Below are 26,525 nucleotides of genomic sequence, written 5' to 3' on the forward strand. Positions count from 1 at the left end.
TTTTTCTCTCATGTTCATACACACTCTCACTGCATTGCTTCAGTATGCTATTATGCTAACTTCACTGCCATCCCCAGACAGAAGGGTGGAAAGGAAGAGAGGGGGCGAGCAGGGTCAGAGGACACCATTCTGCCTCATGGAGGCTGCGAAGCTGTGTGGGGATCAGCCATGCCACGGCCATGTCATGGTTCTGCAGGACACAGATTTTCCAAAATCAAATAATTTCACTTGCCTTTAAACATTATGTTCTTCAAATTTGTTTATTCTAAAAAAGTCATCAGAGTATTAGAATACCCTGAAAAATCACTCACTCCCCCTTAAAAGGTGATCTAAATAACGCTGTCATAGTTATAACAGTCCTTGTGGCGCTGGGGTTGTGGTGGTGGCCTGAAGTTTGAAGTGACATCCTCATCAGTTCTGTCCCTGGGGAAGGGGAGGAAGCCTGACAGCTGATCACTTCTTGCCTTTGATAAACACATTTCTTCTTCTAATTACACCTTTTCGTAAAGTAACTTTTCCAGCTTCCCCCTCATACCACTCCTTACATCCCTGTTTAAAAGGCGTCTATTCAGACAGCTTGTGAACAATGCTGTTTGGGGATGGTTTAATTGGGGAAAAGAAACCTGTAGAGGGTCTTATTTGGGGTGAGCATCTCAAGAATCTAAGATTATCTCCCTGTCACCTCGTGACCCATCTTCTTCATGCCACCTTTTAATTTTGGTAGCAATTACGGTGTATATGGATAATGCTCATTAGCATATTCATGGTCATCTCTTCATATTTATTGTCCGCACAACTCATTAATCTTCATCTACTTTGTGTGCTTGACAGCTCAATCTATTTTGCAATCTCTGGGAAGCAGCCATAGCCCCCCAAAGCCTTTGTTTTCCTGTAAATAAACTGTGTTGGGGACCAGAGGACAATGGTGCATGCTGTGGTGATTGACACCAGCCACGGCTACTAATCAGGATGGGACTTCATTGCCAGCTGAGTCGAGTGCATTATGGGGCCATTGTTCCAGCACTGCCAGGGCAAGAACACACACAGCCAGTCACCTTCACAAGATGGGTTGATTGTTCTTCAAGATTAGACCGAGTTACCTTATTATCCGTCCCAGACAACAAGGCATCTCACCCAAACAGACACATTTGCAGGAACGGCCGGTACACTGGCCAGATTTGAATTGCTAATGTATAATCTGCCCAGCACAGATGTGCAATGAATATTTGGATGTTGTTTTGCCCGTCAGTTGAGAAGGCTGAATTGATGAGGTGATGAGTATTCAATGATGGGTTCTGGATGTTGGCCAACAGCAGAGTTTGAGCACTTGCACTGAAGATAATCAGATTACCCTCCCAGAGTGCCTTTGCAGTAATTCAGCAGCAAATTCTGTTACAGAGTCTATCTGGTGGAAAGTTCCTTTTCCTTTTTGGTGCAACTAGATGTTTTGTTATGTTTTTCAGACTTGGGACAGGTAGAGAAGTTGCCTTTATTGTGCCCTTACCTGTAACTGTCAGGGCTGTGAGTAATGTGGAACTGTCTGCTTGGCCATTTTCCAGCTTATTTTCTCAAACTCTTCATGCCTCAGTTTTCTCATCTTTTTTTTTTTTTCTTTTTGTCTTTTTGTCTTTTAGGGCCACACCCGTGGCATATGCAGGTTTCCAGGCTAGGGGTCCATTCAGAGCTATAGCCACTGGCCTATGCCAGAGCCATAGCAACAAGGGGTCTGAGCCACATCTGCGACCTACACCACAGCTCACAGCAACGCCAGATCCTTATACCACTGAGTGAGGCCAGGGATCAAACCCATGTCCTGCTGGGTGCTAGTCGGGTTTGTTAACTGCTGAGCCACGACGGGAACTCCAGTTTTCTCATCTATTAAAATGGGTTAAAAAAATTCTTGGAGTTCCCATCGTGGCGCAGTGGTTAACGAATCTGACTAGGAACCATGAGGTTGCAGGTTCAGTCCCTGCCCTTGCTCAGTGGGTTAACGATCCGGCGTTGCCGTGAGCTATGGTGTAGGTCACAGACGCAGCTCGGATCCCGCGTTGCTGTGGCTCTGGCGTAGGCTGGCAGCTACAGCTCCGATTCGACCCCTAGCCTGGGAACCTCCATATGCTGTGGGAGCAGCCCAAGAAATAGCAAAAAGACAAAAAAAAAAAAAAAAAATTCTATCAACCATAGAGAGTTGCTATGAGGACCCAATGAGTTGATATCCATAGATTAAACACTAGAACAGTGCCTCGCTCATAGTAACTTCTCAACAAATATTAACTATAAACATATTATTGGTCATTAGCTCTCTCTCAATATTTCTGTGGTCAGATAGGCTGGATACACTGGAAATAAGTCAAACCATCATCATCTGGAAATAAGTCAAACCATCATCATCCCTCAGGATGTCTCCTGGTTTTTATGACATGTCATTGCCTGGTACCTTTCCTTTCCCACACTGATGTGATCATGGAAGCCTTTTCTCTGGAGCATCTTTTATATCTTATTTTGCCCAGAACATTCTATACAAAAAATTTCCTGGAAAAAGATAGAAGATGATAACACACTATTTGCAAAGGTTTGAAAGAAAAAACACATATGATTCAGGAATTTTAAATATAACCAAGCTATTTATATGTGAAGGCGATGGGAATTGTGCAAATGCATGTATTTACTCCAAAAAAATGTTACTCAAAGTGTGTCCATAGGAAGAGGATAATGAGTGTGAAGGAGGAACTCAAGAACAGCAAACAAGAACTTGTAGGCAACAGTGAGACAAGTTGATTGTATTAAGTCTAAACAACTGCAAGTATCTTGTCAAAACTGACATCAAAAGATTAAAATGTTTGAAAGAAATTATTTGTAAATAACAGGCTAATGGCATACATCAATGCAGATCAAAAGAATGAAGAAGGGGAAAGGAATAACAACTACCTTTTTAAAAAAAAGAAAACGAAGGCAGAAAGGATATATGCCTATTTAATAAAGGTTTAACAAGAACAACCTCAGTTGTCTTTATAAAGACTTAAAAAAATTTAATACACTATTAAAGGCCAATGCGCTTAGATACGAGGGGAAAAATCCCTAAATCCAAGGTTTCTATGTATATGAGACAAACAGAAATAAAATATTCAAAACTAAAATATGGGTAGAATATGATTATTCAAATGTAAGTATTAAGCAAGTCAGGTCTGACAATATTAATATCAAGGAATGCAGAGTTATACAAGTCAAAGGGTATGAGACTGTTCACGATTTCATTTCTTTACCCCTAGGCTCTTGCACGAGGTAGACTATAAATAGATACTAGCAAGATGTATTATGGAAATGGAAGCAATATGGTAAGGGACGGTTTGTCTGCCAGGGCATCTTGAGTGTAAGTTTTAAGGATATTCTTTTTTTGGGCCACGCCTGCAACATGTGAAAGTTCCTGCGCCAGGGACTGAATCCACACCACAGCAGTGACCTGGGCCACTGCAGTGACAGCAGACACTTAACTGCTGCACCACAAGGGAACTCCAGGGATCATTTCATAACTGGCGAGGACACTACTTTATCTTTCCAACTCACCTTCTTCTGGGAACTGCTTCCTCCTTATTTTCTGTATACCCAGGACTCCTCACTCCCAACTGATTCCTGCTGCTGTTGATCCTGGATCCTGCCCATAGTTGATGGGAGCCAACCTGAGCCCCGCAAACGATACTGCTTTGCCTCCCGACTTGCTTCACTACTTTCAGGGAAGGCACCTGAACCAAGAAGGGTCCATCATACTCCTTCAATGATGTCTTTTCAAACTCTGAAAAAGAAGACTGGCTCTGCTTTGGTGATGCAAAACAGGAGGAGGTTCTCGGCTGCCATTGGTGGTCACGTCTCCTGCTATGAGAAAGGAACTAGTCTATAATGAAAGACAGTGACGTACATATTTTTTAAAATGGTGTTCCAGTGACGTGTGAATTCCTGGCTCCATTTCAGCTAACTACATACATAGCACTTTCCCTATTTTAGTTAAGTACCTTTTCCTTGAATCATCTTTCCCCGTAGCTTCCTAAAAATTTCCCTTTTCTGCATAAGTTACAGTTGGGTTTCTGTCACTTGAACCAAAAAAAGTCCTAGTATAGTTACTTTGATAAAGTTTTAAAATAGTGGTACATATGTCTTTACATATGACACTGTATTGCTCTATCAAATTGAAGTGTTAGGTTAGTTTTCTAGGTTCCACAATGTAAAGGGAGTATACAACCTGGCTGAAAGCAAGCTGGACAACACGGTAATTTGATTTGAAAATAAGCATCATCAGTTAGTGATCATTTTTTGGAAAATTGATATTTTTTGGTGCATTGCCAGGCAGTTTTGTAAACTTTTCACGTCTATCTTTTTTTCTAATTTTTTCCATGTTTTTGCTTTTTAAATTTGCATTTAGAATTTAAAGTCAATTATTTTTCTGCTAGATTGCTTGTAGCAGCAAACAGCTGGAATAATCATAATATATAATAATAAGGGATTAATTAGAACAAACTGTATATCCAAATAGGGTAATAGTTGGAAACACTAGGTCTAAAAATATACTGTAAGAACATAAGTGACCAGTAAGAAAATTTAAGCTTTCTTTTATGTTTGAATTTCTTTTTCTTATGAGAAAATCAATTTATGGGGGTGTCAGAAAACACAAGCAAACAAAAGAAAACTAATGCCTACTGATTAATCACACTTACCTGGAGACAACCAATGTTATCACCTTGGTGTTTATTCTCTTAGAAACTTTCATAATTATATATGTGTGTATACATTATACACACACACTCACAATTACCCATTTAGAAAACTTTTCCTGTACAAATAGAACTACATCACAAGTGTTTTTTAAAATCAACTTTATGAGTTACAATTTATATGCATTAACATATACTCATCTTAAGCATATATATGATTACTTTCGACAAATATATACACCCTTAAAACCATCACCATAATAAAGATATAAGCCATTTCCATCATGCTAAAAAAAGTCCTTCGTGCCCTTTCCTAGTCAGTCTCTCACCCTGGACCATAGGCAAACAGTGATCAGCTTTTTGTCACTATAGTTTAGCTTCACTTTTTCTTTCCTTCAGGTTTCATATCCATGGAGTCACATACTATGAACTTTTTTGTGTCTGACATTTCATTCAGTAATGTTCTTGAGATTCATCAACATCATTGCGCTTATCAGCATTTCCTTCCTTGTTATTGCTGACAAGTGTTCCATTGGATGAATGCACTGCAATTTATCTATTCACCTGCTGATGGACACTAGGATTGTTTTCAGTTTTTGACAATCAATGAAAAAAGCTGTTATGAATCCTTGAATAAGTCTTTGTTTACATATTTTTCTAATCATTTTAGGCAAAATGTATAGAAGTCAAATTGTTGGGTCATATGGTAAGTGTCTCGTTTAACTTCATAAGAAATGTCAAACAATTTTTCAAAGAGTTTATTCCACTTCCCATTCCCATCAACAATATGTGAGAATTCCAGGTGCTCAACATTCTTACCAACATTTTTAATGAGAGTCTTTAATTTTATGGGTGTGCACTGATACTTCACTGCGGTTTTAACTTGCATTTCTTTTATGACCAGTGATGTTGAACATCTTATGTGTTTATTGGCCATTTGTAGAGCTTCTGTGAAATGACTGTTCAAATTTTTGCCCCTTAAAAAATGTAGGTTGTTTGTTCTCTTATATCGAGTTATAACACCCAATACTGGATGCAGTTTTTTAAATCAGATATACTAAATATTTGCTCACAGGCTGTGACTTGTTATTTTATTTTTATTTTTTGCTTTTTAGGGTTGCACCCTTGGCATATGGAAGTTCCTGAGCTAGGGGTCCAATCAGAACTGTAGCTGCTCGCCTGCACCACAGCCACAGCAACCAAGGATGCATTTGCGACCTATACCACAGCTCATGGTAGCGCTGGATCCCCGACCCACTGAACAAGGCCAGGGATTGAACTTTCATCTCATGGATACTAGTCAGATTCATTTCTGCTGAACTATGATAGGAACACCTGTTTTTTAATTAAAAAAAAAATCACTGTCCTTTGAAAAGCAGTAGTTTTTAACTTTGATGAAATCAGCTTACTAATTTCCCCCTCTATGCTTGTGCTGTTTGTGTCCCATCAAATAAATTTTTGCCTACCTCCAAGACTGTGGAGATTTTCTTCCATTTTCCTAACTTATGAAGTCTAGCTTTTATATTTAGGCCTCTGATCCATTTCAAGTTCATTTTTGTATATAGCATGAGATAAAAGTTGCGATTTTTTTCTCTTCCATACAGATATGCAATTGTTTCAGTATCATTTCTTTTTTTAAATTGTTTTACTTTTTTCCATTTTTTAGAGTTTTATTGACGTATAGTTGATTTACGTTGGGATAATTTCTGCTGTACGACCAAGTATTCAGTTATACGTACACACATCCATTCTTTTCCAGATTCTTTTCCCATATAGGCTATCACAGAATACTGGGTAAAGTTCTTTGTGCTATACACCGCCGGGTCAACGGTGGATGACCGTTCAGCACTGTTTCTTGAAAAGATTATCTTTTCCCCATTGAATTACCTTGGCACTTTGGGCAAAAATCAATTGACCACATATGTGCAAATTTATTTTCGAGCTCTAGTCTGGAGTTCCCTTGTGATGCAGTGGGTTAAGGATCCAGCATTATCATAGCTGTGGCTCAGGTTATTGCTTGGATTCAATCCCTGGCCCAGGAATATCCACATGCCACAGGCAAGGCCAAAACAAACAAACAAAACCCATCCCTCCCACCCCCAAAAAAGCAAAACCAAAAAACTCTATTCTGTTGGGCTGATCTATTTGTCCATCCTTACTTCAGTACCACACAGACCTAACTGTTGGAAAACCTGATGTTAAGAAATTCACGGGAGTTCCCTTCGTGGCACAGCAGGAACGAATCTGACTAGCATCCATGAGGATGCGGGTTCCGGCCCTGATTTCACTCAGTGGGTGGGGGATCCAGTGTTGCTGTGAGCTGTGGTGTATGTCATAGACACGGCTTGCATCCTGTAGTTGCTATGGCTATGGTGAAGGTCGGCAGCTCTAGCTCCAATTCAACCCCTAGGCTGGGAACTTCCATATGTTGTGGATGCGGCCCTAAAGAAACAAAAGAAAAACAAATTCACAAATTGAGAGGGAAATACTCCTTGTTGGGTTTGCTCAAACGTTCTGTCTCCGCATGGTGTGACATTCCCCAGCGAAGGCAGAGCGCCCAAGCTAATCTTACTGGGATGGCAACAGACTGGGGCAATTCATTCAGACCTTTAAAGATTGCCTTCATTCCTAACAAGCTCCTGGCACTCTACAGTTTACACATCAGCTTCACATCCTTTGTCTCACTCATATACTGGTTCAGTCCCTCTCACTCAATGCTTATTTGTCTCTCCTTCACAATCACCCTATGGGGTGGGCTACTTGGATCTGATTATATCCATTTTATAGATAAGGAAACCTAGACTTTAGACTATCACCATCAGGACACTTCAATAGTTGGGGACCTAGAATTCTAGCTTAAGTAACAGAAAAGCAAAGGCCAATTTGACTTTATCAACTTAGTTGTCTGGTCTAATTCTGCCTGTCAACTTCTTGGGTGAGTGGCAGGTCAAAAAGGTAAGTAAAACCTGTGCCCTCCTCCCCCAAATCCCAACTCACAAACACTCACACACACATACACACAACCCCTAAGAGACTTTTAGGCTACATTTGCCTCAAATGACATCAGTGGCTGGCCTAGAAATAGTGCTTTCTACAAGATATTTCAGCATTTGCTGGAGGTTCTATTTCTGGTTCACCCTGTGAGCACCACCCAATCCCTAGTCCTCTTGACAAAGACACAGTTGCTGGCTCCAGCAGTCCCCTGGCTTGAAGTCCGCATGGTAAAATCTCTCATCTTCCCTCCCAAGGGTTGCTGTTTAACCAGAGGACAGTTGTCACTGAGACAACACCCCACCCTTGGCTAGTAGGCACTGGGGTCTGGATGGTGGCAATCTCACAGGCTCTTGGGGACGGAGCTGCAGGGCACTGAGGTTAGGATTAAAAGAATCAGGAGTTCAAAATGGAAGGAAAAAAGGGGTTTTTGACAGAGTGGAGGTGGTGCGAGAGGGTTCAAGAAAACAAAGAGGAGGGATGCAATTGTCCCTTTGTATGACCCCAGGCAGGTCCCTTTCTTTTTGTGGGCCTGTTTTCCCTTCTGTGTAAGAGCAAACTAGGTTGGGTGATCTGTGGGGTTCTAGTCAGCTGAGTGGATTTGATTCTGGGAGTTGGAAATGCACAAGAAAGGAGGTCACAGACAGCTGACAATGTTGGCAGAGGTGGACAGAGAATGGCTGATGGTCATGAACAGACAAAGGACGAGCAGAGAGCAGGGCCATGAAGTGTCTAGCTTCCTCACTTTCTTTAAAGAAGAAGAGGCAGACCAAGAAAGTGGAACTGAAACTGGCATACTGGTCAGGGTAGGTGGTGAGGCATCTATAACACAATTGAAAGAACTGTCAACCTGGTCCACAGCTTCCTAGCTGGAAGCCCCAGCTTTTTGAGAGTAAGCATGGCTTTAATAACTTCCTGGAACAGTGCTGTGACGAGTAAATGAGACAACGTGGAAAGAGCTTTGCCAACTCTAAAGTCTGTGCAAATAGCAGTCAGTATCATTAGTCAGTGGATCCTTTCCAAACAGGAAGAACAATACTGCTTCCCCTTAGCTGAGTGAGTGAATGTTCTTTCTATGTACGTGCCTCTGCCTCCACCTCCACCTCCTCTGCATGTGTAGAATTTGCACCAACTGGTGGAGATCCATGGAAGGCAAGGAAGGATGAGGGGTTGCACAGGTGAGCAAGTCAACATGGGAACAGCGATTTCCTTGAGAGAGTGCATGAGAAAAAAGCTTTCATCTCCAGCTCACCCATCCCTTGGGGAGGGGGTATGGGGGTGACAGACTCTCTGGCTTGGATTCTTTCAAACACCCAACTCTTACAATGTTCTGAGTTACATCAGCTTGAATTTCTGCTTCATGCAAGTAAAGGATCCTGATAACTCCACTAGGACTTCGACTCAACATCTGCTATAGGGCAGTTGGCATGTGGCCTCTGAGCAGCAATTCTCATGGGGCTGGGATAGGGCAATGGGGTAGGCATGGGATACCAGCCACACTTTTAGGGTCAGAGCACTAATTTGAAGACAGAAGAGTGTCTTGTCCCCTAGCTTTGATATGACTCAGAATGCTGTATTTATATTGAATTTCATAAAGTACTAAAGGACCTGCAATATTCATGCTTGTCCAAGGGGAGCTGGCTGAGAAAGTCTGGTATGTGCCATCCTAGATGCATCAGGTAACTGTGGGTTAAATCTTGGTTTACTCATTTTTGAATTGTGCCTGCAGGCAAGTCTTTCACCTCCCTGAGCTTCTCTATGTATAAAATGAAGGACAATTATATCCACCTTACAAGACTATTGTGAAGACGAAAAGCGAAAATGAATAATAAGCAAAGCTTCCCTAAACCCGAGGACCTGGACAGGTGACCTACACCTGTTGACTGAATACACACCACACAAGGAACCTGGTCTGGGTTGGATGATAAAGTCGTTGGACTTTGGAATCAGACAGCCTTGAGATCCCTGAGATGCTGCCCATCCTTCCAAGCTGTGTGACATTAAATGAGTTGTCTAAGATGTGTCTCACCATCCTGACCCACAGTGAGTGCTAGAATTACTACTGTTAAGGTCCTGAACAGTTCGCCTCAGTCTTCCATGCTTCTATTTTCCCTAACTTCAGCTTAGTTTTGGAAGCCGTGAATACATCCTATGGGCAAAGCTCCAACCTAGGTCCAGAGGCAGGAGTTACTGCACCAGAGGCTGGAAGCTCAGGCTGGGCTCTGCATCCTTCCCAGTATGTGGTAACACAATAACACTGTCACCTGCTGTGGTTTAGAAAAGGAAGGAAAGGTAAACATATGGCCCATGAAGCCTAGACTCCATTTTGGAAGGATCTACATAAAAATGGTCAAATAGGTAAAAGTTTTAGTGTTTGGAATGAGTAAGTATCAGTTATGTCTCAGGGCATGACTGAGTCCATCTGTCCTAAACCCAGTGGACAGAGCCACCAGGCCTTTCTGGAAAGGCTTTAGTTCCCTGAGAAACCAATGCCCCAAGCCACAAAAAACAGGATGACCTACTTTACTGGACAGCAAGTTTTCGCAATGCCAAAGGAAAGAGAACTCAACTAAACTTTTCTTTCCATCAAAGACTCAATAACCCTGACACTCTCATTTTAGAGAACTCTTTGTTGCAGTCATTTCTTTCATCGACATACTCCTATGGTCCAGAATAACAAGATAAATCACAACCTGAAACTTCATCCTCTAAAGAACCCCAGAGAACAATATAGTAGTGCAGCCTGAATCCATGCGCAACTTCTACAGTGATTTTTGGTCTCCGCCAACTATGAAATAGCCAGCATTTATACAGCCCATACAATGTACCAACTAGTATCTTAAGCACTCTTCACATATTATGGCAATCTGTCACAACCACCCGATGAGAAAAGTACAATAGCGCAGTTATTCCCCTTTACAGATGAGGAAGCTGAGGCACAGAGATTAAGCAATTTGCCCAAAGTCACATAGGCTGTCATACTCTCAAGTCTGTGCTCTGAGAGGTGATTAATGTAGAGCCTTTGGCTAGAGATCTTTGCTATTTTTAAAAAATGAATTTAAAGATATGTTGAAAGTGCTTTGGGAGTTTCTGTTGTGGCTCACCAGGTTAAGAATCTGACTAGTATCCATGAGGATGCAGGTTTGATCCCTGGCCTTGCTCACAGGGTTAAAAAATCTGGCATTGCCATGAGCTATAGCATAGGTCACAGACATGGCTGTAGTGTGGGCCGGCAGCTGCAGCTCCGATTCAATCCCTAACCTGGGAACTTCCATATGCTGTAAGTGCAGCTTTGAAAAGACCACACAAAAAAAAAAAAAAAAAAAAAAAAGAAAGTGCTTTAGGTTTATTTGTATTTAGATCAACAGGTAAATAATGAACTCTAAGAATGGTCACTGACATGAGAGGGCCACAGTACATGGGTGGGAAGGTCATTTTCAGTTCAGGAGTAGGTGGAGGGTTCAAGGAAAGCTTCACAGCCGTGAGGGCAGGCCTTAAAGGATAAAAAGCATTTGTGTCTTATACGTTTTAGGAACTTAGTTAATAACTTAATAAAACACGAATATTAACAAAGCTGATGACTCAGATGACACTTTGAAATGAACTCTAAACAAGATGAACACCTCATGCATAACAACAGCCATTCATTCCAATATCCGGTTAACTCTGGTTTCTGATTTCAGGCCTGGCTGTCTACATTCCTAACACCACATAGATCATGGAGGCCAACATTTAGTATTTTGTCTTTTCCCAGCATAAACATCTTTTATTGTCATGACTGTGTCCAAAAACACAATAAATCATCTTAGTAAAAAAAACAACAACAAAAAAACAACACAGAGCATTCATGCTATGGATTCAGGCAAAGGTATGACAGATAAAAATTTCCTAACAGTGGTCAGCGGACTGATTTTGGTAATTACATTGTGGGTCTTCTCATTATGCTATGAAGTCAAGTTAATCAACTTTGATGATGATATATTTAAAGTATTAAAACCAAGTAAGGCACAATATGACTAAAAATTTATAGGCAGGGCAACAATAATCTAGAGAAAATATAACTAAAATATGCTGCTGAACGTCAAATCTTACCATATTTATATTGAATCAATACTACTAAGACTCAGAATTATTATAGCATAAAAACAAGTTTTTTTCTTGCTGCACCTGTACTATGCAGAAATTCCAGGGCCAGGGACTGAACCCATGCCACAGCATCGGCTCGAGCTGCTGCAGTGACAGTGCTGGATCCTTAACCCACTGCAACCAGGGTAACTCTGATACTGCTTTTTCTAAAAAAGTAGATGGGGAGGTATGAGCTCTAGGAAGGTAGCTCAGATTCAAGATTTAAGTATATTTAAAAAAAAAATCTATTTTGCACTAAATATGAGGGTTTTTCTTTGGTTTCAAAAGTGGGTCCACAATCTACAAATATTGTAGGGATGAATATAGAATAATGACATTAAAAAATCTGATTATACCAGCAGTTTGGTGACATATTGGTAGAGTTGTTCTTCAAATGCCTCAGGGGAAAACTTCTCCTTCACCCTGGCTCTTCCAGCCAGTCCCATTGTGGCTTTTAAGGAAGGTTCATGGATGAACTTTTCTATTGCTTCTGAGAAGTGCACTGGGTCCGGCTCACACAGAAATCCTGTGACACCGTGGACGATGGACTCTAAGGGCCCACCTGAATTAACAGCAATGACTGGACACTGCATGTACATGGCCTCCAAAGGGACGATGCCAAAGTGCTCATTGCTTGGTGTGTAAAGCACACATGTGCAGCCATGGAGGAGTGAGATTTTCTGTTTGTCAGAGCAAGACCGCAGGAAGGTCACATATTGGCCTAGGTCAGACTGCTGGACCATTTTCTTTAATTCCTGATAGTGCTGTACGTTCTCCAGGACTCTCTCGTCATAACCACCTGCCATGATCAGGTGAACTTTGTCCCAATCTTGGGATGACAATCTTTCACGCAGCTTGACTAGGGCTTCCAATGCCAAAGTCAGATTTTTCTTCCTTTCGTATCTGTTGATGGAGAGGAACAGGTATTTTTTCCCCTTGGGGACTAGGTCATCAAGCTTTTCAGGATCAGCTCCATCAAAGTTGGTAATATTCAGCGATGGAGAGAGAACATCAGGGTCTATGTGAGACAGGGACTTGAATGTTTCCTTAAAAATGGCAGCTGTGAACCGGCTGTTGACCAAGATGCAGTCTGCCATGCCTGTGGTGTATTCCTCTATCCAGTCAATTGGAGCCCTGTATAGGCGTTTAATAAAAGAATCTCTCTTGGTGAGAAGCAGATCTGGGAAGTGACAGTAAAACAGGATTTTCTTACGCCGTCTGGCTAGCTTGAACACTGGGATACAGGCAGACACCTAGCCAAAGCAAAAAGCAACAGCAGATGAAGTAACTGGTTAACTAAGCTTCAACCAAATGAAAAGCAGACACCTACCCTGCCTGATAGTCTGTGGGCCCCTCATGGGCAACATCTGGTTCTGCTTTGTGTTCCCCCTCTCACCTCATATAATGCCTGATATATGGAAGGCTGGTAGACATTCTTAGGATAGGTACTATATATTTAAAGCTACAAGTCCACTGGTTTCCTCTAGAACAGCACTGTCCAATGGAAGTAAAAATCTAGTTAACTACACTAAAAACTTTTTTTTTTTTTTTTCTTTTTAGGGTGGCACCCGCGGCATATGGAAGTTCCAAGGCTAGGGGTCCAGCCTACACCACAGCCACTGCAACGCAGGATCTGAGCCACGTCTGTGACCTACACCACAGCTCACGGCCATGCTAGATCCTGAGCGAGGCCAGGGATTGAAGCCGAAACCTCATCGCTCCTAGTTGGATTTGTCTCCGCTGCTCTACAGTGGGAACTCCAACACTAAAAACTTTTTAATGGTGGAAGTTCCCGGGCTGGGGATCAAACTCGTGCTGCAGTTGTGGCCTGTGCCACAACTAGGGCAATGCTGGATCCTTAACCCAGTGCCACAAGGGAATTTCCTTAAAGGTCATTTTAATATATTGTATCTAAAATATTATCACTTAGCAATGTAACAAAATATTTAAAAAGTTAATGATACTCTACATCCTTCCCCATTTAAAATCAGATGTATATTTTATCCTTATAGCACATCTCAGTTCAGACTAGCCACACTTCAAGTGCTCAAGAGCCACATGTGGCTCATGACTAACATACTGGACAGAGCCACTCCAGTATCTTCTTTATCCTAAGGAACTGAATGGATGAATTATCAGAGTTTAGAGTATAGGCTATAGAATCAAGATTGACAGGGTTTGAATTTCAGCTCTACTAGCTGGCTGTGTAACCATAACCAAGTAATTTACTTCTCTCTCTGGGTCTCAGTTTCTTCTTCCCGTAACCTGGTAATAATTATAGTATTTTTTTTTTTTATTTAAAGAAACATACAGTTTTGTGACTATTAAATCCACCAGCATATGTAAAACGTGTTAAGAATTTAGCACACACCATGTGCTCAATGTTTACTGCAATGTTAACCATAATCATTACTAGAGACTTTCCTGTTGGGTAATCTTTGCAAGTCATTTAATCTCCAGCTCACTTAACACCTGAGGGTGAGCTTTAGGGGTAATGAGAGATTTATCCAAAGCTGCTTATAAAGTAGCAGATATGGAACTTGAATCCAGGTCTCCCATTTCCGAGCTCAGTGTTTTTTCTATCCAATAAAGTCTCAGCTGCCTCCTGCTTACTGACTGGTTACATGCGCAGGATGCTTGGTAAATGCCCATTTATTAAAAAAAGGAAATAGCTTCCATGCAAGTGAGAGTAACTCAGAAGTAATAATTAAGGAACTACAAATACAAACCTGATGCCATTTCCACCTATCAGTTTGGCAAAGACTAAAATGGTTGATTATACCCAGTGTGCACAAGAGCATGGAGTAACAGGCTCTATCACTGTGGGAGAGAAGAGTGACACAACATTTTTGCAAGGCAAAAGCTACAGACATTTAAAATGTACAACTGTGGAGTTCCTGTTGTGTCTCAGTGTGGTATCCATGAGGATGTGGGTTCGATCCCTGACCTCGCTCAGTGGGTTAGTGGGTTAAGGATCGGGGGTGGCCGTGAGCTATGTAGATTGCAGTTGCAGCTTGGATCTGGTGTTGCTGTGACTGTGGTGTAGGCTGGCAGCTGCAGCTCTGATTCGACCTCTAGCCTGGCAACTTTCATATGCTGCAGGTGCAGCCCTAAAAAGCAAAAAACCTCCCCAAACAAAAACCAAAACCCAGATGTACAACCCTTTGACCTTCCAATTTTACTTTTATAAATTCTAAAGGCCATGCTTGCAGAAGCACAAAAAAGACTTTTCACTGTAACACTGATCTATTCATTAAAAAACTGGTCACACTGACAGTATCTTTTAACAGAAAAATGTATGGTACATTGAAACAAAAGCCTCACCATGAAGAATGAAGTGAATCTCTAATAGTGACACATAAGTGTGTCCCAAGTAAAAACTTTTGGTGAAAAAAAGCAAGTTGTGCAATAGTAGGTGCGTTATAATCCTAATTATTATGTATAAGAAGATGTATCTATGGACAGACACATAAATGCTGGTGTAAGCACAATTTCTGAAAAGGATGCAGGAGAAACTATTAACAGTGGCTGTCTTCAGGGAGTGGAATTGGGATGGGGCTTTTGTAGTCTCCTATATTATTTGAATTTTTAGTTCTGAGTAAATGTTACTTTATTTTTTCATTTTATGGCTGCACTTGCGGCATATGTACATTCCCAAGCCAGGGATTTAATCCCAGCCACAGCTGCAACCTATGCTAGATCTTTTAACCCACTACTCAGGGAGGGGATAGAACCTGCACCTCTGCAGCAACCCCAGCCACTGCAGTTGGTCGGATTCATGGGCCCCCGGGCCACGACAACTCCATCAGTAAATGTGACTTTTTAAGATGAAAATTTTTTTTTGGAAAAAAAAAATACATAAAAAGAGTCTAGAATAGCTAGAGCCCAGATCCAGGTGGACATTATTTACCAAGGTAAAGAACCCAGACTTTTCTCCAAAGACTAGTGGGAAACCATGTTAAAGTTTTGAAAGGGACAGCACCTGTTTAGCTTGGGGTTTTTAACACATGACACTGCTAAGGAGTGGGGTGGTCCGGCTGCACGTGCTATAGTGGGCCATATGTGGCCTGGAAGTAGTGTCAACAGGAATAATGCAAAGAAGGAAGAAATACGAGTTACTCAGAAGTAAAAGGTGACTGAAGGCTGACTTCTAATACTCCTGTTTTCTTAGAGCGAGCACCAAGGCCCGTCGTTTCAGATTCATCGACGATCTAGTGAAAATGCAGATTTCGGGCACCACCTCAGGGGTCTAGGATGAAAACACCCGAGGGTGGGGCCAAGTAATCCGCAACTTTAACGTGTTCACACTAAAGTTCGAGCACCAGCGTCACTCCCAACTCTGATCGCTCCACATCAGTTTCGATGTTTCCGAACAACACAGAGAAATTCAGAGGTCATGCAGCGCGCCCTCCATACAGAGTTAAAAGAGGCTCGGCGATGGCTTGGTGTGGCCACCTCACCTGGTCGCATACGACCACGTCGAACTCCTCGTCGCTGAGGAAAAGCACGTAGAGCGCCAGGTAAATCATGCGCAGGTAGGCGCACACCGCGCCGCCGCGGCCGCCCCAGCCCAAGCTGCGCGGCAGCCAGTCCCCGGCGCAGCGCACCGGCAGCTCGCGGCTTTCGGCGAAGCAGTGGCCCGGGTCGTAGTGCGCGGTCCAGATCTTCACGCTGCATCCGCGGGCCTGCAGCGCCAGCGCCGCGTCTAGCACCAGCCGCTCGGCGCCGCCCACGCCAAGGTCCGGGTGTAGGAACAACACCGACGGCTTAGGACCCGGGTCCTCATCTTGGCCCTGATTCTCCTCCATCGTCCAGAAGCCGCCTCGGCGCGGACGCTTAAGGGCTTCCGCGCATGCTCTTTTCCCCGTCCTCCCAGCGGGCCCTTCTGGGGATCGACCACGCCCCGCGGTGTGCGCGTTGGTTAGGCCACATCAGCGCGAATCTGTGGGCAACTAGTAACTGCCGGAGGAAATTTCTCGTCTGACCATGGCTGGGATCTCCCACTGGCAGAGACTGGACTCTAGGAAGGACTCTGTGATCCAAGTGAAAAGATAGGAAGTCTGTAATTCCTATACAGCACTAAGTCGCCTGTACTAAAATTCCTCCAGGCACATAGTCGGACAGCCCAGGCGTCCCTGGAGTCAGCGAGGACCCTGCCAGCAGGTCCGGGGGCGGGACCAGAATCAGTCTCTCCGGCCGCTGGTCTGTTGAGGGCTCTACCGTTTCCCCGCCATCAACTTCAGTTGCCTGCTTCTCTCCAGTTTCCAGCATGGTATGTGGCCCCAGCCTTGCCTTCTTGTCCCGGCTTCTCCCATGCGCCCTGATTTTTGCCGTATGCTTTGTCCTTCTTCCGCGGCTCCTTTGCTTCCCCCAGGCCCCGGTGCAGGTCTTCGCCGTCAGGGCCCGGGGTCTGGGGGCCGGCCGGCGGCGCTAACCCGTTTCTCACCTTGTCTCCCTCCACAGCCCGGTCCGACGCCCAGTGGCACCAACGTGGGCTCCTCAGGACGCTCTCCCAGCAAAGCAGTGGCCGCCCGGGCGGCAGGATCCACGGTCCGGCAGAGGTAAGGACCCCTGCGATCTTCTCTAGGTGGGCTCGGAGGGATCCGGCCCAGGAATTCTCTGGTTCTGACAAGGAGACTTCTGATGTTACGGTTCACAGGGGCGAAAGGATGCAGGTGGTGCGGCCGTAGCGATAGTTAAAAGACTTTTGGTGTTTTGTGTCTCGAGAGGGAGACATTTTCTTCCCAATGTTCAGTTTTGAGCATCACTTTTGAAATAAGAAAGTTAAACTGGGGTGAGGCCGGAAGCAACATTAAGAAAACTGATGTCATTAATCTCCTGTCTCTAGACCTGAGCTTTACACTCAACATTAGTGTTTGGAAATCCTGTACAGACTCAAACTAACACGACTTGTCTAATACACAATTCTTGTCTCTCCGTTCACCTCAACGTCTGCTCCCAAGTATATCTCTTTACTTCCATATGGCAACTGCTACATACTTGTTCACCCAAGCCAGAACATCGGTGTCATCTTAGATTATTATTTAATGCTGTGGCTCTATCCTGTACCTTTACATTGTACAGGGAAACTTTCTCAACAGTTCTTTCCTTATCCATTTCTTCTGACTCAGTCTCTCACCTAGGAAATATTCTACCTAATTTTTGTCTTCTCTAGGTTATTTCCATTTTAATACTCTGCTCTGATTCTGTCATTGTAGTGGTTAGTGTCCATGTTGGTTTCTTGTTGCTGAACTTAAAAAACGCAGGCTGGGAGTTCCAGTCGTGGCTCAGAGGAAACGAATCCGACTAGTATCCATGAGGATGCAGGTTCGATCTCTGGCCTTGCTTAGTGGGTTAAGGATCCATCATTGCCGTGAGCTGTGGTGTAGGTCGAACACGCAGCTGGGATCCTGCATTGCTGTGGCTGTGGTGTGGGATAGCAGCTGCAGCTCTGATTCAACCCCTAGCCTGCGAACTTCCATATGCTTTGGGTGAGGCTCTTAAGAAAAAACAAACAAACAAACAAAAAACTGCAGGCAGTGGGGGGTGCCAAGGCTCTTGGTGGTGTTTTTCCCCCCCAGCCAAACCACCTCTCTTCTCCCTCTCTTCTGTGAAGTGAAACTGAAATGTATTGTCTAAAAGTGGCACTCTTTGCAGACTTAACTGCAACACATGACAGTGTAAAACTCCTAGAAGAGAACATAGGCATAACATTCTGACATAATGCGTGTCAATGTTTTCTTAATTTCCCAAGGCAATAGATATCAAAGCAAAAATAAACAAATGGGACCTAATCAAACTTATAAGCTTTTGTATAGCAAAAGAAGCCGTAAACAAAACAAAAAGACAACCCACAGAATAGGAGAAAATATTTGCGAATGATGAAATTGGCAAGGGCTTAATCTCCAAAATACACAAACAGCTCATACAACTCAGTAACAACAACAAAATCCAAACAACACAATAAAAAATGGGCAGAAGACCTAAATAGACATTTCTCCAAAGAAGACATACAGATGACAAATAGGCACTTGAAAAGAATCTAAACATTGCTAATTTTTACAGAAATGCAAATCAAAACTACACTGAGGTACCACCTTACCCTGCTCAGGATGGCCATCATTAAAAAGTCTACAGATAACAAACACTGGAGAGGATATGGAGGAAAGGGAACTTCCTCTCTTGCACTGTTGGTGGGGAAGTAAATTGGTACAGCTACTATGGAAAACAGTATGGAGGTTCCTCAAAAAACTAAAAATAAGAGTTACCATGTAATCCAGCAATCCCACTTTAGGGCATATATCCACACAAAACTATAATTCGGAAAGATACATGCACCCCTATGTTCATAGCAGCACTATTTGCAATAACTAAGACATGGAAACAACCTAAATAGCCATCAACAGATGAATGGATAAAGAAGATGTGGCGTATACATTATATATACAATGGAATATTAATCATAAAGAGAAATAATACCATTTGCAGCTACATGGATGGACCTAGAGATTATCATACTAAGCCAACTAAATCAGAAAGAGAAAGACAAATACCATATGATAGTACTTGTATACGGAACTGAAATATGACACAAGTGAACTCATCTACGAAACAGAAACAGACTCACGGACATAGAGAATAGACTTGTGGTTGTGGGGGTGGGGTGGGAGCAGTAGGGAGTGGGAATTTAGGGTTGGGCATATGTAAACTATTATATATAGAATGCATAAACAGTAAGGTCCTACTGTGTACCACAGGGAACTATATTCAGTATCAAATGATAAACCATAATGGAAAGAAATGTGAAAAAGAATGTATCTATGTATAACTAAATCACTTCTGTATGCCAGAAACTAACACAACACGGTTAATTAGTTGTACTTCAATTAAAAAAAAAATGCTAGGAGAAATGTGCCATTACAGGTACCACATACAAATCAGGTTTCCGTACATGTGGGCGAGTTGGGTAAGTGGACAGGCCCTAAAGTCAGAACTGGGTCCACAGCTGAGCTCAGCAACCTGCTGGCGTGTGGTCTTTGGCACTTGGCTTAACCTTTTATGAGCCTCGTTTACTTCATTTATAAAATGGTCACTATATTTTGGGTTATTGTATGCATCAGAGTATGGCAGGTACTCAGCTCTTAGTGGTTTTCATGATTAGTGGTGTAAAAGCAAGAATTTAGGAGGTAGTAGCAAAGAAAAAGTTAATTTTTTGGTTCTTTAACAATTTAATGGTAGTATATGTTATTATGCCCTTATAAGAGTTTCCAAGAAAAGACCATTTGTAACATTTTTTTCTCTTACAGGAAAAATGCCAGCTGTGGAACAAGGAGCGCAGGTCGCACAACCTCAGCAGGCACTGGGGGGATGTGGCGATTCTACACAGAAGATTCACCAGGGCTCAAAGTGTAAGTCTTGGGAACAGACCTTGTGTTTCTGTCCAGAATCACCAAGCCCCTTGGCCACACTCTCTCTGCCACCAGTGGTGTTTGCTTTGATGAGATTTATAATACACAATAGCTTCATCTGTGCCAGGTGGGCTGGGTTGGTTTGTCCATGGATCACCAATTAATTTAGAGCCTGGAATGACATCTCTTCTTGGATTGAGTGGAAGTAAGGGAACATCTTCCTGTAACTCAGTCAAAATAAATGATGGGATCAGAACTGGAGGGAAAACACCTTAATTAGGTGAAATTGCTCTTCATTTAGTGTTCTTGTCCCACACTGAGAATAGGAGTAGCCATTTGAATAGGAGCTGGGTGATTTTTCAAAGCTCTCCTGGAGGCATAAGCTGATACAATTACAGCCTAATGGGAGTTTCTGCATTAGGCTGTGTTACCAAAAGTTCTTTGGCCTCTTTGCCTTTGATGGGTGGTGACCAGACCCATATCACTTTCCAAAGTCTTAGGCCAGAGAATGCTTATTAGGTAATGGGAAATGGGCATTGCTCACCTCACTTTGTGGTCCCATGTGGCAGACATCATCCCATAGGTTACTTACCAGGTCAGCTCCAGGATACCACTGCTTACAGCTGTTTCCTGACTAAATCCAGTGGATGAGGAATTGGAATAATGACCGCAACTCTCATGTGTATAGCACCTCAGGTTCAGAGAGGTAAGGCAGCCTGTCAAAGACAAACAGCAAGAGCTGGAAACAAGATATTCTGCCTATTCAATCCCATGCTCTTTCTATACTGTCTGATGGTAGCAGAGACAAAATCAGATTTATTTGGATTTGTTTAAATAACTCGACAAGTAGGGTAGACCTAGATCACCATTTTAATTTAGGAATACTTCCCTAGAATTCTTGAGGTTTGGTTTTATTTAGTGATTGATTTTTTTTTTTTTTCTCTCTTTTCTTGAAGACTTGTAAGGTGAGTATGTATTTAGGAAGTAATTCTAGGGGTTGGGAATATATGAGTTGGCAGTATTTTGACAGCCTTTTGGTCCTTGTTAGAGGTAATTTTCTGAGTATTTCAAAGAAAAAATTCGAAGCCCTTTGTTCTTCAGGGTATTAAGGGGACAACATTTTAAACCCTTCTTCTCAAGATGGTAAAACAGCTATTCTCCTGTGGGTGAATCTGGCTTGTGCTTGCTCTGGGCTGTTGTGCAGGCCGACTTACTTATTGTTACTGTGTGTGAGTCCTTCCAAGAATCATTAGAGTCTGTTCTTGAAGTGTCATAAATCACAGTGTCATCACACCAGAGAGAGCTGTTTTTGGGTGAAAGGACACAGCTGAGAAATCATATCTATAATCCACGTCTTAGAGCAGTCAGGTACCATCTTGGAGCTTGTCATTTGCTCTTCCTGGGAGTTTAGAATTTTTTTAGGTCGATAATAGCATTTCCTGAGAGCTTACTGGAAGCCTGCACTGTGTGTGTTAATGTATTTAATACCTCAGCAACCCTCAGAGGTGCTGTGATTATCCCCACCTTACAGATGAGGAAAATGAGGCTTAGAGAAGGTGAATCATGGGACCACAGTCACAGCTTGTGAGGGACAGAGTTGGTTTCCAGACTTCAGCCCTTGGACTCTCAGTTTTAAGCTCTTTAGAGGTTGATGTGTTCTGATGGTGCTTTAAAATAAGTGGGTATGATCCAGTGCAGTGTGACGAAGATCTCTTTTTATGTATTTTTAAATTGGTTTATGCCCATAATTGTACAAATTTTGGAAGAACAAAACAGTGTAGCAAGGACCTGGATCTTTGTGCATTGACTGTTGTCCACTAGTGCACTCTGTTCCTTGCTGCTACACTGGGTTACTCCACTGCCTTATTAATAAAGATTCCTGGAGTCTTTTCCATTGTCCACCCCCAGTTGTATCTGGGAGGTGACATGACTTTGAATTGTCCAAAACCGGTGTTGGCAAGAAGAGTCAGGTGGATGAGGCCCATAACCTTTGACTGGTTAACCCTAACCCTAACCCTAACCCTTTCAAAGATTGTGTAAAATCAAGGAGTTCTCCCTTTAAGAAACCCATGTACTAACTCTCAACCTGGAAAGCATTTGATTTAGGGAAGGGCTGATGAGGAAAATCTACTTCCTGCTACAGTTAACTAAATACAAATGAAACTTAACTAATGTTGCCTAGAATGTTTGCTCCTTACATATGGGAACTTTAAAGCAATAAAATGAGCAATATGTGTGGAATCAGAAAACCTGAGTTCAAATCCCTCCTTTCCATTATGTCTCTTTGTTCTTAGGCGAGTAATAATCTCTCTGAGCCTCATTTTGCCTTTCTCATGAAATGAGATTAATATTTGTTTCCCTTGTGTCTCGAGTTTGTTGATCATATGGGATCATATATTTGAAAATGCTTCGTAACTTACAGTGTGATACTTCTTCATCTTTGTATGCCTGGTTTATTGTGGTTTTAGACAATGAAGGTTGTCTTTAAATCTTAATTTGAAATAATAGTTTGGTAATTGGATCATTTGCACTTAAATTTAAAAAGAAAGTTTTAAAATTACTTTTTATTATGGAAAATATCAAATACATGAAATTAGAGAGACTAGTATTCCAAGACATAGATCATTTTATTTGTATAGATTTTAGAATGTTTAATTAAAAGATAAGGATTTCTCAGGAGTTCTTGTTGCAACTCAGTGGTGATGAACCCAACTAGTATCCACGAGGATGCAGGTTCAATCCCTGGCCTTGCTCAGTGGGTTAAGGATCCGGTATTGCCTCAGGCTGCAGCGTAGGTCACAGACACAGCTTGGATCCTGTGTTGCTGTGGCTCTGGTGTAGGCTGGCAGCTGTAGTGCCAATTTGACCCCTAGCCTGGGAAACTTCCATATGCTGCAGGTGCAGTCCTAAAAAGCAAAAAGCAACCCCCCCCCAAAACCTGATATCTCCTTTCTAAATAACCACAGTGTTGTCACCACCCCCTCAAAATAACCACAGTAATATTTTTTTTAATTATGTGAATAATATTCTTGGATCTTAGATGCTTTCCCCTCCCTTTCCCTTGGGCAGTCTTTAATATTACAAGTATAATAATGTATTATTACTAAAACTAAGCATGCCTTCTCTTCTTATTTCAGTGGCCCTGTTCCAGTATTGGTTATGAGTCTTCTGTTCATCGCTTCTGTATTTATGTTGCACATTTGGGGCAAGTACACTCGTTCATAGATTCGGCTACATCCATCTGTCTGTCATCTGAAGAAGGAAGGAAAAAAACCCAACATATCTTGGACCAAAAACATAGTGATTTTCTGTTTATGAGAAAAATTTTCTGTAAGCTTCCTGTTTTACAGGGAACTTAATAAGAACCGATTTTAAGGAATCAGTTTTTTTCTATGGCTAATAAACTTTTTAATTCATTTATACCAAGTCTCATTGCTGATGCCTGACTGCTAGGGCCCTTATTTTCTCTGCCTTTAGATTTACAAATAAATATGTAGAAAACATGTCTTGTAGAGATTTTATTTTTTTTCCTGTTGGATTGACAGTTCCTAATATGACCATGTAGTCATTCAAATCCAAGATACTGTAATTGGTCCTGGCTTGTTTTCTTTTAGGTATTTCTGTCCTGGTGATTGTCATTTTGGGTGTTCTGTGGTTTTTCAAGGAGTGTGCCTATGATTCCATCAGGCAGATCTGTGTTCAGAGGCAGCTGGTACCCAGTGGAGTAGTCAGAAATCATTCAGAAATCTTGGATGAAATGTTTGCTCATTCTGTTCTTTGTCTATAAAACCATAGATAATATTTTTGCCTCTTCTTTCTCTTAGTTCTTAATTCTTTATGTATAGACAGAACTTGCTGCTAAACCTGTTCTGAAAGTATTCATTTGATAATTTGGATTTTTCATATAAAATTTTGTTTTTATCTTGAAAATTAGAGACCTTAATCATTGTGAGACACCAGCATTTCTAAATTGAATTGATATAATTCCAACCAAAAATAGGGTTTTTGAAGTTTCATTTAGCTTATGTTCCCTTTCTGGATATGAGCATTCAGTTTCTGTTAGACCCTAGGAAATAGCAAGAATAGCTCAAAGGTTCACACTCCAAGAATCTAGGACCCTAAGCCAGAATTTCTAAAGAGTACAGAATCCATCTGAAATGCTCCAGTTGTCCAGAATCACAAAATAACGAAGAGGTATATTAGTTAAGAAAAATTATAATTTTGAAGACATCTTTCTCATAAACTAACTCTTAAAAAAAAACCTCTTAGAACAGTTAAGCAATTTCATAAAAGTGTTTTTCTTAACTCTTGGCTGAAAAGTAATTTTAGGTCCCAAGTACCAAATTTAAGTCATGAAAGTATGCATTTTCAAAAATGAATTCCTAGGGCAATATATAGATGAGTTTGCTCTTGTAAATCCTAACAAATGGCAAATTGTTGGGGAAAATGATGAAAAACTTGTTCCTTTTGATTTTGGGAGTTGATTACTGCATGAAATACGATTATCTTCATTTTGAAATTCAGGGGAAAAAGTCAATTTCATTTGGAAGAAATTAAAGATGATAGTATCTGTAATGAAAAATCTTTTTCTTTTATTCCTTTTCATGGTACCAACAACAGTTAAAAGACATTTAATTTGGGAAAGAAATGTGCTTGTCTGTCAAGAGGGGTCTGTTTTCCTCTGGGGGAGATGCTGAAGCCTCTTGAGGAGCTATTTGGTTGTGAGGGTGCATTCTCCGTCACTGTATGCTGTAATGCTGTCGTTAGCCTCCTCTGCTTAGCTGTGGTCTCTAGTGGGCTGATTCCTAAAAGTCACTGACTTTTCTGAGCTGGTGATTTATAAGAAAATACTGGTTTTCAAGTGGCAGAACAAGATGCTTCATTCAGCAGAAGGAAAATTGGGGGTTGGGCATAAAAATGTACATCATCTATTATGTAGCTTCTTTTGGCTCTGATGATACAATGCTAATACCATAGCTGAGCGTCTTAGTTTCAAGCTGTTCCTTTTTCTTTCTTTTTTTCCAATTAAAAAAAAAATTGTGGTAAAAGACACATAACATAAAATGTACCATGTTGGCAATTTTTTTTTTTCTTTTTTTGGTCACCCCATGATATATGGAGTTCCCAGGCCAGGGATCAGATCTGAGCCACAGTTGTGACCTAATGCTGAAGCCTGCAGCAAAGCTGGATCCTTTAACCCACTGTGTGGGGCCTGGGATCAAACCTGTATCCTGGTGCTGCAGAGACACCACTGATTCCATTGTGCCACAGCAGGAACTACATGTTGGCAAATTTTATTTTTGGTCATTTTAGGCCCACAACTGTGGCATGTGGAGGTTCCCAGGCTAGGGGTCGAATCAGATCAGGGTCAGCCAGCCTGTGCCATAGCCACAGCAATGTCAGACCTGAGCCTCATCTGCAAACTACACTACAGTTCGTGGCCACGCCAGATCCTTAACCCACTGAGTGAGGCCGGGGATTAGACCTTGCGTCCTTGATATTAGATTCATTTCTGCTGAGCCATGACAGGAACTCCTATATCTTGGCAATTTTTAAGCATGCGGGTCAGTGGTGTTGAGTACCATTCATATTTTTGTGCAACCATCATCATTATTCATCTCCAGAACTCTCATCTTGCAAATCTGAAACTTTAAACCCACTAAATAATTCTGCCCCCCCTCCCCCTAGTAACCACCATTCTGCTTTCTGTCTCCATGAATTTGACTTTCTAGGTACCTCATGAGTGGAATCATACAATGTTTTGCCCTCTTGTTACTGACTCCTTCCACCTAGCATGATGTCCTCAATATTCATCTATACTTTAGCATATATCACAGTTTCCTCCCTTTTTAAGGCTGACTAGTAGTCCATTGATTCCTAGACTGTTTTTAAGCCCTGAAGGATCATGAGCCATTTATAGTAATTTCAAGAATTTAACAAATTAGAACTTTGGCTGTGTTAAGGCTGACGTAGCCCAAAGAAGCTCCCTTGACTGTGGGCTGAACACATCAACACACGCTGAACAGAAGCTCTAAGGGATTAAACTAGGAAAATGAATTACATTGTAATTGCTGAGCTGTAAAAATTACATTATAATTGGGCTGAGCCTCTTAAGTCATTGCGAAGCAACCACGTGAGGGAAAGGGCCGAAGAGTCCCTGAGACTCGTGAGGGATGGAAAGACTAGGATCTCTGGTCCCAACAGTGCCTTGAACACCTTCCAGTAAAACAGATGAGAAGAGGTCTATTCTGGGGAGACGGGAAACGTTACACAGCTTCCGTGTTCACACCTGTCCTAG

General features: G+C 41.9%; 2 protein-coding genes across 3 annotated transcripts; one reads left to right on the forward strand and one right to left on the reverse strand.

Moving 5' to 3' along the window:
* ALG2 (ALG2, alpha-1,3/1,6-mannosyltransferase) lies at positions 4,849-16,643 on the reverse strand. 2 transcript variants are annotated; one of them, XM_013993690.2, is made up of 2 exons: positions 14,549-14,760; positions 4,849-13,072 (listed from the first exon to the last, which is right to left on the reverse strand). In XM_013993690.2, exons 1-2 carry the CDS (start codon positions 14,690-14,692, stop codon positions 12,170-12,172), a joined length of 1,047 nt encoding a protein of 348 aa, XP_013849144.1. In that variant the 5' UTR covers positions 14,693-14,760; the 3' UTR covers positions 4,849-12,169.
* On the forward strand, positions 17,000-23,647 carry SEC61B (Sec61 translocon beta subunit). The gene is given in 4 exon segments (NM_001243825.1): positions 17,000-17,091; positions 17,283-17,380; positions 20,126-20,227; positions 23,365-23,647. Coding segments are annotated over 4 exon segments (291 nt in total). The 5' UTR covers positions 17,000-17,088; the 3' UTR covers positions 23,453-23,647.

The sequence above is a fragment of the Sus scrofa genome, chromosome 1 (assembly GCF_000003025.6).
Source record: "Sus scrofa isolate TJ Tabasco breed Duroc chromosome 1, Sscrofa11.1, whole genome shotgun sequence".
In the NCBI taxonomy this organism is placed as follows: domain Eukaryota; kingdom Metazoa; phylum Chordata; class Mammalia; order Artiodactyla; family Suidae; genus Sus; species Sus scrofa.